Genomic DNA, 17,934 nt, shown 5'->3' on the forward strand with positions numbered 1-17,934 from the left:
ATACATAGACTGAAAAGCTTGGAGGCCCGTACGTACAGACAACGTATTTTAGCAGTAACGTTAGATCGAACAGCGGGAACCCGATTTTCCGATCGTTTTTTTGTACATAAAATGTCATATTATGAAAAAGAAATCACATCCATATTTACGAAAAAATGTTTGAAATTCAGAAATATCGTACCTTAGACCTCAGTTACCGCTAATTCTTTTGAAATGATGATCGAAACATCGTCATCTTCGATCCTTTCGTTGGTCAAGGTAAGTTGCCATCTTGGATGACGTCATCATCATTACAGACGTATTTACCAGTCGCTACCTATCGCGATTTGTGCCGCTGCTTTGCGCTGCGCTTGGACATATTGATATGCGTGCGTTCGGAACTTGTCGCTCGCATTGATTGGCCAAGATATCGAAAATTTAATCGGAAAGCCTTGATAAAAGCACAACTCGTTGACGGCTGCCATATTTTCCTCTCCGGCAGAAAGTAAAAAAATAAGGAATAACCCGGGGAATAACTCATCGGTAACGTATATTTTCAAAATATTATAAAATGTATATGATATCAATAGAAAGATTAGAGTCTAACAAAAATAGTGGACCTTCGTCCAAGATGATATAATGTCATTTAGAATCTAAAAGAAGTAACAAATCTGGACAAAACCCGTCCGCCGAATTGTCGGACCAGATTACACATGAAGGCTCGTACTGACACATTGCCGTCGGTAAATGGGGATTGTAGTAAAATGTCAGAAATTGTTGAATAAATCCCCAGAAACGACGGTTATTCCTGTCTAATATATACAGTGACAGGTATTTTGGGGGCAAAAATGTGAAATTAAATACTGTTAATTAATTAGTATAATTATGCATACAATGATAGATAATTATGTGATATTTGGTACAGATTTAATTATTGATGTTTAAAGATTATAACTGCAAAATACTAGGGTGATCCAACGTTGCATTAACTTTTGACACCATTTTATGTGCAGCAGGTCCAATTTGAGAAAAACACATTTCAAAATTCACATTTACATTGACGTCTATGTAATAATTAGCTGCTAATTAGTCATTTTAAGGAAAAATAAAGGTATTCGAGACTTAAAACTTTTTCATTATTTAGAGAATGGTAATAGCTATAACATATCAAAAAATAAAATTTTTGACCATATTTACCCTGTTCGCGAAATTGGACCACCTTATGACATGCGACCATATACAAACAATGAAAAGGTATTAAAAAGGGAAGAAAATATGTTCAAAGAGACAAGCAACCTGCAAGACACATACAGACATACTGAAATACATGTGTGTATGTAGAACAAAAGTCAACATATATTGCGCATATTAAAGCAAATCAAGATAAGTATATATTCCCTATGATCATATGTTTATTAATTAATTTTGTGTTTACTTGATTGCTTGTCCCTGAAACCAGTCAGATAGGGGTACTTATTTTTAATTTAGTAGTTTCTCACTCTCCAATAAGATGTAGCAATGACAGGGATAAGTTTCTTGAGAGAGTTCTTTAGAAGCCATGTAGGAATCGGGTCCAGATTGCAGTGTTTAGATGGTAATGACTTGATGAGCTTCTGGATATCTAGATCACTGATAATACGGAATTGTGAGAAGTTGCGTTCTGTATAAGGTGTAGTTGTTGGAATCGGGTAAGCAGGATTGAAAGATGATGATGTTCATAGTATGAAAATATTATTACCACTTTGAGACCTCCCTGAAGAACTCGGCAAACCGGTTGGAGAGGTTCTACAGATGAATGATCTGGAAGAACCGAAGAATGATCTGTTGATGAAAGTGATCTGACGATGTTGAATAAATGCTTCGTGTCCGACCCTGCTATGAGATTTCTGGGGGCGTTTAATGAAAGGACTTGTCGGACGTTTTATCCGACAAGTCCCATTTTGTCCGACAGTTACCATAGGAACAGTACCTCTCAACCAATCAACATAATGGAAAGATGTCAGATCTGACAACTTGTCGGATTAAAATATTGATGAAACGCTCCCCTGGAGTATGTAGACATAGCATTGAAACGACTCATAGTAGGACTCACATTCTCGCCGATACAGTACCCTGTCGGCACTAGAAATAAAGTCCAGACTTAATCATATGGCGTTCTCCCAGCCGCCATCGTCTCTTGGCTTTCATGATGTCATCAGTGAACCAAGGAGATTTGGGTCTGACAGTGACAGTTTTTACTTGAAGAGGCGCATGCCTGTCAATCAGAGGGCTCAGGCAGGTGTTGTAATGATCCATCTGAATTGCATTAGATTTTGTCCAGTTAAGCAACTACATGTATTCCATACTAGGACATGTACATTATATGCCCTCACAGTATCTGCTACTGGTAGTTTGTGAAGTGTGGATATATATTTTACATCTAGAACATACCAGCGCAGAAGCAGTAAATTTCACTTTAAATGAAGTGAGAAAAAAGTCTGAAGATAAAGAATATGAAAAAAAGAAATTTAGAACAATAAAATATATTATTACATGGGTGGAGGTTGGACAACATCATTAGCGGTATTAGTGATAAGGTATAACATAGTAAAACAGTATTTCATGTTCAGAAGTATTTTTTCTTCATTTTTGTCTCACCTGCGAAGTGAGACTATAGGCGCCGCTTTTCCGATGGCGGCGGCTTCAACATCAAATCTTAACCTGAGGTTAAGTTTTTGAAATGACGTCATAACTTAGAAAGTATATGAACCTAGTTAATAAAACTTGGCCATAAGGTTAATCAAGTATTACTGAACATCCTATTAGAATTTCATGTTACATGACCAAGGTCAAAGGTCATTTAGGGTCAATGAACTTAGACCATGTTGGAGGGATCAACATCGAAATCTTAACCTGAGGTTAAGTTTTTGAAATGTCATCATAACTTAGAAAATATATGGACCTAGTTCATGAAACTTGGACATAAGGTTAATCAAGTATCACTGAACATCCTGCACGAGTTTCACGTCACATGACCAAGGTCAAAGGTCATTTAGGGTCAATGAACTTTGGCCGAATTGGGGATATCTGTTGAATTCCCATCATAACTTTGAAAGTTTATGGATCTGATTCATGAAACTTGGACATAATAGTAATCAAGCATCACTGAACATTTTGTGCAAGTTCCAGGTCTCATGATTAAGGTCAAAGGTCATTTAGGGTCAATGAACTTTGGCCGAATCGGGGGTATCTGTTGAATTACCATCATAACTTTGAAAGTTTATTGGTCTAGTACATTAAACTTGGACATTAGAGTAATCAAGTATCTCTGAACATCCTGTGCGCGTTTCAGGTCACATGACCAAGGTCAAAGGTCAATGAACTTTGGTCGAATTGGATGTATCTGTTGAATTACATCATAACTTTAAAAGTTTATAGATCTGATTCATGAAACTTGTACATAAGAGTAATCAAGTATCACTGAACATCCTGTGCAAGTTTCAGGTCACATGATCAAGGTCAAAGGTCATGTAAGGTCAATGAACTTTGTCCATGTTGGGTTTTTTTGTTGAATAACCATCATATCTCTGTAAGTTTATTGGTCTAGTTCATAAAAAGTGGACATAAGAGTAACCATGTATCACTGAACATCTTGTGCGAGTTAGAGTAGTATTCAAAGTCAGCACTGCTGCTATATTGAACCGCGTGATGCAGGTGAGACGGCCAGAGGTATTCCACTTGTCATATTTAGATATTTATGATTGCTTGCCTCATCCCTGTAGCAGTGGCAGCAAATGTGAGGATGGAGTTTTCATGTGTAACTATGTGACACAATTAAAAGGAACAATGTGTGAAGTGATTATGTTCATACCAGCCTTTGCATTGTTGCTTTAAACAGATTCTAAATTGCATCTAGTGGCTTTCAGACTTTATTGAATAAAAAGAACTAGAAATAATATATGTTGAATGTTGCCCTTATTTGACAAAATATATATCCAAACATTATAAAGAACACGCTAATTTTTGTATTCCATGATTGAGGTTTTACATTATTCTTGACACTATCATATTGGAGAAAATATAATATCATTGAAAGTAGGTAATTTGCGATTTGTCTTGCAGGTTGCAGAATCATACATGTACTTTATTTTCTGGAGCACTATTAGTTTTTGTCTCAAAGCAGAGTCAGGCTATAGACGCCGCTTTTTCGGCGGCGGCATCAACACCAAAATTTTAACCAAAGGTTAAGTTTTTGAAATGACAGCATAACTTAGAAAGTATATGGACCTAGTTCATGAAACGTGGCCATAAGCTTAATCAATTATTATTGAACATCTTGCGTGAGTTTCAGGTCACATGATTAAGGTCAAAGGTCATTTAGGGTCAATAAACTTTGACCATGTTGGGAGTCAACATCAAAATCTTAACCTGAGGTTAGGATTTTGAAATATCATCATAACTTAGAAAATAAATGGACCTAGTTCATGAAACCTAGACATAAGGTTAATCAAGTAGTAAACATTCTGCCAGAGTTTTAAGTCACATGACCAAGGTCAAAGGTCATTTAGGGTCAATGAACGTTTGCCAAGTTGGGGGTATCTGTTGAATTACCATCATAACTTTGAAAGTTTATAGATCTGATTCATTAAATTTGGTCATAGGAGTACTCAAGTATCACTAAACATCCCATGCAAGTTTCAGGTCACATGGCCAAAGTCAAAGGTCATTTAAGGTCATTGAACTTTGGCCATATGGAGATAATTATTAGATTGCTGTAACAACTTTCAAAGTTTATATATATAGTTTATAAAATGTGGATATAGGGGTAATCAAGTATTACTGAAAAGTCTTAGGTTGCATGATCAAGGTCAAATGTCATTTATTGTCAATGAACTTAGTATTGTATTATTATATGAATGGTGTTTTTCGTGAATAATTATTTTATAGTTTTTTTCAAAGCCAGCACTGCTGCTGTATTGAATTGAGTGATGCAGGTGAGACTGCCAGAGGCGCTCCACTTTTTTTTTTGTTTCTTCATTTGATTTAACACTTTTTCATTGAAAATTTCACATCACTTGAATATCAGAAGAATATTCAAACTTCATTCTTCAAAATGCAAAAAAAACAAAAAAACTCTTACCTACCAAAATAATTTTTGAACATGTATGTTGTGTGGAATTAATTGTGGGGTTTATAATGCTTGGGCAAGGTTATGAAATAGCAGAATTAAACATGTAGATCTGAATAGTAATAATCTATACCCCCCAAAAAAAAATATTAAAGATCGATTTCATTTGGAAAATGATTGTAAAAATATTTGATGTTCATTGAATAAACATAAGATATGCTAGTCTAGTAACTATGCAACAATTGACTTTAGTTCTTTGTTTTGATATTCATGAGAACAATGTTTTTTTCTTTCATCAGATATTAATGATTGTATGTCTGATCCATGTAAGAATGGAGGCACATGTACGGATGGACCTAATTCCTTCACATGTGACTGTGCAATGACAGGATTTACAGGAGACACATGTGAAATAAGTATGTTCATACTAGCCTTTGCATTGTGACTTAAACAGAAATGCAATGGCTTTGTAGACTTTCAAAGCAGAATGTAGTTTGAATGAAATCGTATGAAACACTTCACATTCCTATACAAAGAGGTCACAATTCCACATTATTCTGCTATGTTTTGATGGCATACCAAATATTAGGATAAAACTAATTTTGTTGTATTTTAAAGCCCCCTCACTCCTGACCAAATGTAGGCGGACGAAGGTGACGGATAGGAAAATGCACAAAATACATGCGAATTCAACAAATTCAATAAAATTTCCGTCAAATGATGCGATCAGTAACTATTGTCGAATTTCATCAGTGAACTGTAAGCGAAGCATAACTATGACTTGCGCGAAGGATATAGATTTTTTGGGGTTCACCTCTTTGAGTAAATTGCAGCCGAAGTCGAGCGAAGGGTTGATATAACCCAAAAGACGAACCAACAGTGAGCAGTGGTTTGATGTGGCGTGCAATTTGAAACAAAGACGAGGGAATAGATCAGGCATTCTTGCAAGTTTGTGTCATCGTTTTGCTTCGAGATCGGTCCACTTTGGTAAAAGCGCGATGAGGAACTTTGCGGGACAATAGCACAAGAACGAAACTGCAAACTAGATAAGAGATGAAAATTCGAACAGATGACTAACGATTTTTCAATTCGTCAGGAAATTTGAAACATGTTCAAAATTTCTGCACGAATTTGAACAATCACAGCTTTAAGATCAGAAGGTGTACGAACCCAAACACAAAGGATAAATATGATTTACATGTACTATCATTTACCATTGAAAACGATTTAAAGGACATTGTCTTTCGCCAGCCATTGCAAGGCATATTTCAGGCAATTCGGTCAGGTGTAAGAAGGCTTTTCAAATGTAGTACATTTTACCATGGACCTATGAAGAAATTCATTGCTTAGATAATGAATTCACTAACAGGTGACTGTAATCATCATCTGAATAATATTCTATTCATAGTAGACTTCTTTGGTCCTATGATCGTCACCGTGAGAAGGGACTGAAGCAGTTTGTGATTGGATATTTGTATTTCACAAATTATATGCGTACCGTAGTTCATAATAAATCAATGACATTAATGGAAAAACGGTTTGCAGTTTTTGTTTACCTTTGGTAACCTTAGTTCCATGTGTTTTATTCATGCTTTGTTTTGATATTCATGATAATGTTTTTCTTTCATCAGATATTAATGATTGTATGTCTGATCCATGTAAGAATGGAGGCACATGTACGGATGGACCTAATTCCTTCACATGTGACTGTGCAATGACAGGATTTACAGGAGACACATGTGAAATAAGTATGTTCATATTAGCCTTTGCATTGTGACTTAAACAGAAATGCCATGGCTTTGTAGACTTTCAAAGCAGAATGTAGTTTGAATGAAATTGTATGAAACACTTCACATTCCTATACAAAGAGGTCACAATTCCACATTATTCTGCTATGTTTTGATGGCATACCAAATAGTAGGATAAAACTAATTTTGTCGTATTTTAAAGCCCCCTCACTCCTGACCAAATGTAGGCGGACGAAGGGTGACGGATGGGAAAAATGCACAAAATAAATGCAAATTCAACAAATTCAATAAAATTTCCGTCAAATGATGCGATCAGTAACTATTGTCAAATTTCATCAGTGAACTGTAAGCGAAGGATAAATATGACATGCGCGAAGGATATAGATTTTTCGGTTCACCTCTTTCAGTAAATTGCAGCCGAAGTCGAGCGAAGGGTTGATATAACCCAACAGTGAGCAATGGTTTGATGTGGCGTGCGATTTGAAACAAAGTCGAGGGAATTGATCAGGCATTCTTGCAAGTTTGTGTCATCGTTTTGCTTCTTTATTGGTTCTTTCGAGATCGGTCCACTGTGGTAAAAGCGAGATGAGGAACTATGCGCGACAATAGCACAAGAACGAAACCGCAAACTAGATAAGAGATGCAAATTCAAACAGATGACCAACGACTTTTCAATTCGTCAGGGAATTTAAAACATGTTCAAAATTTCTGCATGAATTTGAATAATCACAGCTTTAAGATCAGAAGGTGTACGAACCCAAACACGAAGGATAAATATGATTTACATGTACTATCATTTACCATGGAAAACGATTTAAAGGACATTGTCTTTCGCCAGCCATTGCAAGGCATATTTCAGGCAATTCGGTCAGGTGTAAGAAGGCTTTTCAAATGTAGTACATTTTACCATGGACCTATGAAGAAATTCATTGCTTAGATAATGAATTCACTAACAGGTGACTGTAATCATCATCTGAATAATATTCTATTCATAGTAGACTTCTTTGGTCCTATGATCGTCACCGTGAGAAGGGACTGAAGCAGTTTGTGATTGGATATTTGTATTTCACAAATTATATGCGTACCGTAGTTGATAATAAATCAATGACATTAATGGAAAAACGGTTTGCAGTTTTTGTTTACCTTTGGTAACCTTAGTTCCATGTGTTTTATTCATGCTTTGTTTTGATATTCATGATAATGTTTTTCTTTCATCAGATATTAATGATTGTATGTCTGATCCATGTAAGAATGGAGGCACATGTACGGATGGACCTAATTCCTTCACATGTGACTGTGCAATGACAGGATTTACAGGAGACACATGTGAAATAAGTATGTTCATATTAGCCTTTGCATTGTGACTTAAACAGAAATGGAATGGCTTTGTAGACTTTCAAAGCAGAATGTAGTTTGAATGAAATCGTATGAAACACTTCACATTCCTATACAAAGAGGTCACAATTCCACATTATTCTGCTATGTTTTGATGGCATACCAAATTGTAGGATAAAACTAATTTTGTCGTATTTTAAAGCCCCCTCACTCCTGACCAAATGTAGGCGGACGAAGGGTGACGGATGGGAAAAATGCACGAAATAAATGCAAATTCAACAAATTCAATAAAATTTCCGTCAAATGATGCGATCAGTAACTATTGTCAAATTTCATCAGTGAACTGTAAGCGAAGGATAAATATGACATGCGCGAAGGATATAGATTTTTGGGTTCACCTCTTTCAGTAAATTGCAGCCGAAGTCGAGCGAAGGGTTGATATAACCCAACAGTGAGCAATGGTTTGATGTGGCGTGCGATTTGAAACAAAGTCGAGGGAATTGATCAGGCATTCTTGCAAGTTTGTGTCATCGTTTTGCTTCTTTATTGGTTCTTTCGAGATCGGTCCACTGTGGTAAAAGCGAGATGAGGAACTATGCGCGACAATAGCACAAGAACGAAACCGCAAACTAGATAAGAGATGCAAATTCAAACAGATGACCAACGACTTTTCAATTCGTCAGGAAATTTAAAACATGTTCAAAATTTCTGCATGAATTTGAATAATCACAGCTTTAAGATCAGAAGGTGTACGAACCCAAACACGAAGGATAAATATGATTTACATGTACTATCATTTACCATTGAAAACGATTTAAAGGACATTGTCTTTCGCCAGCCATTGCAAGGCATATTTCAGGCAATTCGGTCAGGTGTAAGAAGGCTTTTCAAATGTACATTTTACCATGGACCTATGAAGAAATTCATTGCTTAGATAATGAATTCACCAACAGGTGACTGTAATCATCATCTGAATAATATTCTATTCATAGTAGACTTCTTTGGTCCTATGATCGTCACCGTGAGAAGGGACTGAAGCAGTTTGTGATTGGATATTTGTATTTCACAAATTATATGCGTACCGTAGTTGATAATAAATCAATGACATTTATGGAAAAACGGTTTGCAGTTTTTGTTTACCTTTGGTAACCTAATAGTTCCATGTGTTTTATTCATGCTTTGTTTTGATATTCATGATAATGTTTTTCTTTCATCAGATATTAATGATTGTATGTCTGATCCATGTAAGAATGGAGGCACATGTACGGATGGACCTAATTCCTTCACATGTGACTGTGCAATGACAGGATTTACAGGAGACACATGTGAAATAAGTATGTTCATATTAGCCTTTGCATTGTGACTTAAACAGAAATGGAATGGCTTTGTAGACTTTCAAAGCAGAATGTAGTTTGAATGAAATCGTATGAAACACTTCACATTCCTATACAAAGAGGTCACAATTCCACATTATTCTGCTATGTTTTGATGGCATACCAAATTGTAGGATAAAACTAATTTTGTCGTATTTTAAAGCCCCCTCACTCCTGACCAAATGTAGGCGGACGAAGGGTGACGGATGGGAAAAATGCACAAAATAAATGCAAATTCAACAAATTCAATAAAATTTCCGTCAAATGATGCGATCAGTTACTATTGTCAAATTTCATCAGTGAACTGTAAGCGAAGGATAAATATGACATGCGCGAAGGATATAGATTTTTGGGTTCACCTCTTTCAGTAAATTGCAGCCGAAGTCGAGCGAAGGGTTGATATAACCCAACAGTGAGCAATGGTTTGATGTGGCGTGCGATTTGAAACAAAGTCGAGGGAATTGATCAGGCATTCTTGCAAGTTTGTGTCATCGTTTTGCTTCTTTATTGGTTCTTTCGAGATCGGTCCACTGTGGTAAAAGCGAGATGAGGAACTATGCGCGACAATAGCACAAGAACGAAACCGCAAACTAGATAAGAGATGCAAATTCAAACAGATGACCAACGACTTTTCAATTCGTCAGGAAATTTAAAACATGTTCAAAATTTCTGCATGAATTTGAATAATCACAGCTTTAAGATCAGAAGGTGTACGAACCCAAACACGAAGGATAAATATGATTTACATGTACTATCATTTACCATTGAAAACGATTTAAAGGACATTGTCTTTCGCCAGCCATTGCAAGGCATATTTCAGGCAATTCGGTCAGGTGTAAGAAGGCTTTTCAAATGTACATTTTACCATGGACCTATGAAGAAATTCATTGCTTAGATAATGAATTCACCAACAGGTGACTGTAATCATCATCTGAATAATATTCTATTCATAGTAGACTTCTTTGGTCCTATGATCGTCACCGTGAGAAGGGACTGAAGCAGTTTGTGATTGGATATTTGTATTTCACAAATTATATGCGTACCGTAGTTGATAATAAATCAATGACATTTATGGAAAAACGGTTTGCAGTTTTTGTTTACCTTTGGTAACCTAATAGTTCCATGTGTTTTATTCATGCTTTGTTTTGATATTCATGATAATGTTTTTCTTTCATCAGATATTAATGATTGTATGTCTGATCCATGTAAGAATGGAGGCACATGTACGGATGGACCTAATTCCTTCACATGTGACTGTGCAATGACAGGATTTACAGGAGACACATGTGAAATAAGTATGTTCATACTAGCCTTTGCATTGTGACTTAAACAGAAATGCAATGGCTTTGTAGACTTTCAAAGCAGAATGTAGTTTGAATGAAATCGTATGAAACACTTCACATTCCTATACAAAGAGGTCACAATTCCACATTATTCTGCTATGTTTTGATGGCATACCAAATAGTAGGATAAAACTAATTTTGTCTTATTTTACAGCCCCCTCACTCCTGACCAAATGTAGGCGGATGAAGGGTGACGGATGGGAAAAATGCACAAAATACATGCGAATTCAACAAATCCAATAAAATTTCCGCTAAATCATGCGATCAGTAACTATTGTCAAATTTCATCAGCGAACTGTAAGCGAAGCATAAATATGACATGTGCAAAGGATATAGATTTTTGGGTTCACCTCTTTGAGTAAATTGCAGCCGAAGTCGAGCGAAGGGTTGATATAACCCAAAAGACGAACCAACAGTGAGCAGTGGTTTCATGTGGCGTGCAATTTGAAACAAAGACGAGGGAATAGATCAGGCATTCTTGCAAGTTTGTGTCATCGTTTTGCTTCGAGATCGGTCCACTTTGGTAAAAGCGCGATGAGGAACTATGCGGGACAATACCACAAGAACGAAACTGCAAACTAGATAAGAGATGAAAATTCGAACAGATGACTAACGATTTTTCAATTCGTCAGGAAATTTGAAACATGTTCAAAATTTCTGCACGAATTTGAACAATCACAGCTTTAAGATCAGAAGGTGTACGAACCCAAACACAAAGGATAAATATGATTTACATGTACTATCATTTACCATTGAAAACGATTTAAAGGACATTGTCTTTCGCCAGCCATTGCAAGGCATATTTCAGGCAATTCGGTCAGGTGTAAGAAGGCTTTTCAAATGTAGTACATTTTACCATGGACCTATGAAGAAATTCATTGCTTAGATAATGAATTCACTAACAGGTGACTGTAATCATCATCTGAATAATATTCTATTCATAGTAGACTTCTTTGGTCCTATGATCGTCACCGTGAGAAGGGACTGAAGCAGTTTGTGATTGGATATTTGTATTTCACAAATTATATGCGTACCGTAGTTCATAATAAATCAATGACATTAATGGAAAAACGGTTTGCAGTTTTTGTTTACCTTTGGTAACCTTAGTTCCATGTGTTTTATTCATGCTTTGTTTTGATATTCATGATAATGTTTTTCTTTCATCAGATATTAATGATTGTATGTCTGATCCATGTAAGAATGGAGGCACATGTACGGATGGACCTAATTCCTTCACATGTGACTGTGCAATGACAGGATTTACAGGAGACACATGTGAAATAAGTATGTTCATATTAGCCTTTGCATTGTGACTTAAACAGAAATGCAATGGCTTTGTAGACTTTCAAAGCAGAATGTAGTTTGAATGAAATTGTATGAAACACTTCACATTCCTATACAAAGAGGTCACAATTCCACATTATTCTGCTATGTTTTGATGGCATACCAAATAGTAGGATAAAACTAATTTTGTCGTATTTTAAAGCCCCCTCACTCCTGACCAAATGTAGGCGGACGAAGGGTGACGGATGGGAAAAATGCACAAAATAAATGCAAATTCAACAAATTCAATAAAATTTCCGTCAAATGATGCGATCAGTAACTATTGTCAAATTTCATCAGTGAACTGTAAGCGAAGGATAAATATGACATGCGCGAAGGATATAGATTTTTGGGTTCACCTCTTTCAGTAAATTGCAGCCGAAGTCGAGCGAAGGGTTGATATAACCCAACAGTGAGCAATGGTTTGATGTGGCGTGCGATTTGAAACAAAGTCGAGGGAATTGATCAGGCATTCTTGCAAGTTTGTGTCATCGTTTTGCTTCTTTATTGGTTCTTTTGAGATCGGTCCACTGTGGTAAAAGCGAGATGAGGAACTATGCGCGACAATAGCACAAGAACGAAACCGCAAACTAGATAAGAGATGCAAATTCAAACAGATGACCAACGACTTTTCAATTCGTCAGGGAATTTAAAACATGTTCAAAATTTCTGCATGAATTTGAATAATCACAGCTTTAAGATCAGAAGGTGTACGAAACCAAACACGAAGGATAAATATGATTTACATGTACTATCATTTACCATTGAAAACGATTTAAAGGACATTGTCTTTCGCCAGCCATTGCAAGGCATATTTCAGGCAATTCGGTCAGGTGTAAGAAGGCTTTTCAAATGTAGTACATTTTACCATGGACCTATGAAGAAATTCATTGCTTAGATAATGAATTCACTAACAGGTGACTGTAATCATCATCTGAATAATATTCTATTCATAGTAGACTTCTTTGGTCCTATGATCGTCACCGTGAGAAGGGACTGAAGCAGTTTGTGATTGGATATTTGTATTTCACAAATTATATGCGTACCGTAGTTCATAATAAATCAATGACATTAATGGAAAAACGGTTTGCAGTTTTTGTTTACCTTTGGTAACCTTAGTTCCATGTGTTTTATTCATGCTTTGTTTTGATATTCATGATAATGTTTTTCTTTCATCAGATATTAATGATTGTATGTCTGATCCATGTAAGAATGGAGGCACATGTACGGATGGACCTAATTCCTTCACATGTGACTGTGCAATGACAGGATTTACAGGAGACACATGTGAAATAAGTATGTTCATACTAGCCTTTGCATTGTGACTTAAACAGAAATGCAATGGCTTTGTAGACTTTCAAAGCAGAATGTAGTTTGAATGAAATTGTATGAAACACTTCACATTCCTATACAAAGAGGTCACAATTCCACATTATTCTGCTATGTTTTGATGGCATACCAAATAGTAGGATAAAACTAATTTTGTCGTATTTTAAAGCCCCCTCACTCCTGACCAAATGTAGGCGGACGAAGGGTGACGGATGGGAAAAATGCACAAAATAAATGCAAATTCAACAAATTCAATAAAATTTCCGTCAAATGATGCGATCAGTAACTATTGTCAAATTTCATCAGTGAACTGTAAGCGAAGGATAAATATGACATGCGCGAAGGATATAGATTTTTGGGTTCACCTCTTTCAGTAAATTGCAGCCGAAGTCGAGCGAAGGGTTGATATAACCCAACAGTGAGCAATGGTTTGATGTGGCGTGCGATTTGAAACAAAGTCGAGGGAATTGATCAGGCATTCTTGCAAGTTTGTGTCATCGTTTTGCTTCTTTAAGGGTTCTTTCGAGATCGGTCCACTGTGGTAAAAGCGAGATGAGGAACTATGCGCGACAATAGCACAAGAACGAAACCGCAAACTAGATAAGAGATGCAAATTCAAACAGATGACCAACGACTTTTCAATTCGTCAGGGAATTTAAAACATGTTCAAAATTTCTGCATGAATTTGAATAATCACAGCTTTAAGATCAGAAGGTGTACGAACCCAAACACGAAGGATAAATATGATTTACATGTACTATCATTTACCATTGAAAACGATTTAAAGGACATTGTCTTTCGCCAGCCATTGCAAGGCATATTTCAGGCAATTCGGTCATGTGTAAGAAGGCTTTTCAAATGTAGTACATTTTACCATGGACCTATGAAGAAATTCATTGCTTAGATAATGAATTCACTAACAGGTGACTGTAATCATCATCTGAATAATATTCTATTCATAGTAGACTTCTTTGGTCCTATGATCGTCACCGTGAGAAGGGACTGAAGCAGTTTGTGATTGGATATTTGTATTTCACAAATTATATGCGTACCGTAGTTCATAATAAATCAATGACATTAATGGAAAAACGGTTTGCAGTTTTTGTTTACCTTTGGTAACCTTAGTTCCATGTGTTTTATTCATGCTTTGTTTTGATATTCATGATAATGTTTTTCTTTCATCAGATATTAATGATTGTATGTCTGATCCATGTAAGAATGGAGGCACATGTACGGATGGACCTAATTCCTTCACATGTGACTGTGCAATGACAGGATTTACAGGAGACACATGTGAAATAAGTATGTTCATATTAGCCTTTGCATTGTGACTTAAACAGAAATGCAATGGCTTTGTAGACTTTCAAAGCAGAATGTAGTTTGAATGAAATTGTATGAAACACTTCACATTCCTATACAAAGAGGTCACAATTCCACATTATTCTGCTATGTTTTGATGGCATACCAAATAGTAGGATAAAACTAATTTTGTCGTATTTTAAAGCCCCCTCACTCCTGACCAAATGTAGGCGGACGAAGGGTGACGGATGGGAAAAATGCACAAAATAAATGCAAATTCAACAAATTCAATAAAATTTCCGTCAAATGATGCGATCAGTAACTATTGTCAAATTTCATCAGTGAACTGTAAGCGAAGGATAAATATGACATGCGCGAAGGATATAGATTTTTGGGTTCACCTCTTTCAGTAAATTGCAGCCGAAGTCGAGCGAAGGGTTGATATAACCCAACAGTGAGCAATGGTTTGATGTGGCGTGCGATTTGAAACAAAGTCGAGGGAATTGATCAGGCATTCTTGCAAGTTTGTGTCATCGTTTTGCTTCTTTATTGGTTCTTTTGAGATCGGTCCACTGTGGTAAAAGCGAGATGAGGAACTATGCGCGACAATAGCACAAGAACGAAACCGCAAACTAGATAAGAGATGCAAATTCAAACAGATGACCAACGACTTTTCAATTCGTCAGGGAATTTAAAACATGTTCAAAATTTCTGCATGAATTTGAATAATCACAGCTTTAAGATCAGAAGGTGTACGAAACCAAACACGAAGGATAAATATGATTTACATGTACTATCATTTACCATTGAAAACGATTTAAAGGACATTGTCTTTCGCCAGCCATTGCAAGGCATATTTCAGGCAATTCGGTCAGGTGTAAGAAGGCTTTTCAAATGTAGTACATTTTACCATGGACCTATGAAGAAATTCATTGCTTAGATAATGAATTCACTAACAGGTGACTGTAATCATCATCTGAATAATATTCTATTCATAGTAGACTTCTTTGGTCCTATGATCGTCACCGTGAGAAGGGACTGAAGCAGTTTGTGATTGGATATTTGTATTTCACAAATTATATGCGTACCGTAGTTCATAATAAATCAATGACATTAATGGAAAAACGGTTTGCAGTTTTTGTTTACCTTTGGTAACCTTAGTTCCATGTGTTTTATTCATGCTTTGTTTTGATATTCATGATAATGTTTTTCTTTCATCAGATATTAATGATTGTATGTCTGATCCATGTAAGAATGGAGGCACATGTACGGATGGACCTAATTCCTTCACATGTGACTGTGCAATGACAGGATTTACAGGAGACACATGTGAAATAAGTATGTTCATACTAGCCTTTGCATTGTGACTTAAACAGAAATGCAATGGCTTTGTAGACTTTCAAAGCAGAATGTAGTTTGAATGAAATTGTATGAAACACTTCACATTCCTATACAAAGAGGTCACAATTCCACATTATTCTGCTATGTTTTGATGGCATACCAAATAGTAGGATAAAACTAATTTTGTCGTATTTTAAAGCCCCCTCACTCCTGACCAAATGTAGGCGGACGAAGGGTGACGGATGGGAAAAATGCACAAAATAAATGCAAATTCAACAAATTCAATAAAATTTCCGTCAAATGATGCGATCAGTAACTATTGTCAAATTTCATCAGTGAACTGTAAGCGAAGGATAAATATGACATGCGCGAAGGATATAGATTTTTGGGTTCACCTCTTTCAGTAAATTGCAGCCGAAGTCGAGCGAAGGGTTGATATAACCCAACAGTGAGCAATGGTTTGATGTGGCGTGCGATTTGAAACAAAGTCGAGGGAATTGATCAGGCATTCTTGCAAGTTTGTGTCATCGTTTTGCTTCTTTAAGGGTTCTTTCGAGATCGGTCCACTGTGGTAAAAGCGAGATGAGGAACTATGCGCGACAATAGCACAAGAACGAAACCGCAAACTAGATAAGAGATGCAAATTCAAACAGATGACCAACGACTTTTCAATTCGTCAGGGAATTTAAAACATGTTCAAAATTTCTGCATGAATTTGAATAATCACAGCTTTAAGATCAGAAGGTGTACGAACCCAAACACGAAGGATAAATATGATTTACATGTACTATCATTTACCATTGAAAACGATTTAAAGGACATTGTCTTTCGCCAGCCATTGCAAGGCATATTTCAGGCAATTCGGTCATGTGTAAGAAGGCTTTTCAAATGTAGTACATTTTACCATGGACCTATGAAGAAATTCATTGCTTAGATAATGAATTCACTAACAGGTGACTGTAATCATCATCTGAATAATATTCTATTCATAGTAGACTTCTTTGGTCCTATGATCGTCACCGTGAGAAGGGACTGAAGCAGTTTGTGATTGGATATTTGTATTTCACAAATTATATGCGTACCGTAGTTGATAATAAATCAATGACATTAATGGAAAAACGGTTTGCAGTTTTTGTTTACCTTTGGTAACCTTAGTTCCATGTGTTTTATTCATGCTTTGTTTTGATATTCATGATAATGTTTTTCTTTCATCAGATATTAATGATTGTATGTCTGATCCATGTAAGAATGGAGGCACATGTACGGATGGACCTAATTCCTTCACATGTGACTGTGCAATGACAGGATTTACAGGAGACACATGTGAAATAAGTATGTTCATACTAGCCTTTGCATTGTGACTTAAACAGAAATGCAATGGCTTTGTAGACTTTCAAAGCAGAATGTAGTTTGAATGAAATTGTATGAAACACTTCACATTCCTATACAAAGAGGTCACAATTACACATTATTCTGCTATGTTTTGACAGTATACCAATAATACGATAAAACTTTTATTTATTTTAGAATGTTATACATAGATGGAGTTCATGAATTCTGGGTTTGCTCAAACCTTGCTCATTTGCAGAATATAAATATTTTTTTTTAGAAGGATATATGTATTTGATTTTTTTGTTAAAAGTCATATTTTTTTTAGATTTCTCTTTATTTATAAAAACTAAAAGCTCGATTTGGTAAACAGTGAGTAATGTAAATCATAATAATATCTTCTGATATTCTAATATTACAAAAGTGTA

General features: G+C 36.0%; 2 protein-coding genes across 7 annotated transcripts in view; both read left to right on the forward strand.

Moving 5' to 3' along the window:
* LOC121423725 (receptor-type tyrosine-protein phosphatase delta-like) overlaps positions 1–17,934 on the forward strand; it is a 103,727-nt gene that overhangs the window by 3,705 nt on the left and 82,088 nt on the right. The window lies entirely within an intron of this gene.
* Positions 6,623–17,740, forward strand: LOC121423726 (fibropellin-1-like). Its single transcript, XM_041619168.1, has 9 exons — positions 6,623–6,834; positions 8,053–8,169; positions 9,387–9,503; positions 10,721–10,837; positions 12,053–12,169; positions 13,388–13,504; positions 14,723–14,839; positions 16,058–16,174; positions 17,393–17,740. Exons 1-9 carry the CDS (start codon positions 6,675–6,677, stop codon positions 17,536–17,538), a joined length of 1,125 nt encoding a protein of 374 aa, XP_041475102.1. The 5' UTR covers positions 6,623–6,674; the 3' UTR covers positions 17,539–17,740.

Source organism: Lytechinus variegatus, chromosome 11 (assembly GCF_018143015.1).
Source record: "Lytechinus variegatus isolate NC3 chromosome 11, Lvar_3.0, whole genome shotgun sequence".
Lineage (NCBI taxonomy): Eukaryota > Metazoa > Echinodermata > Echinoidea > Temnopleuroida > Toxopneustidae > Lytechinus > Lytechinus variegatus.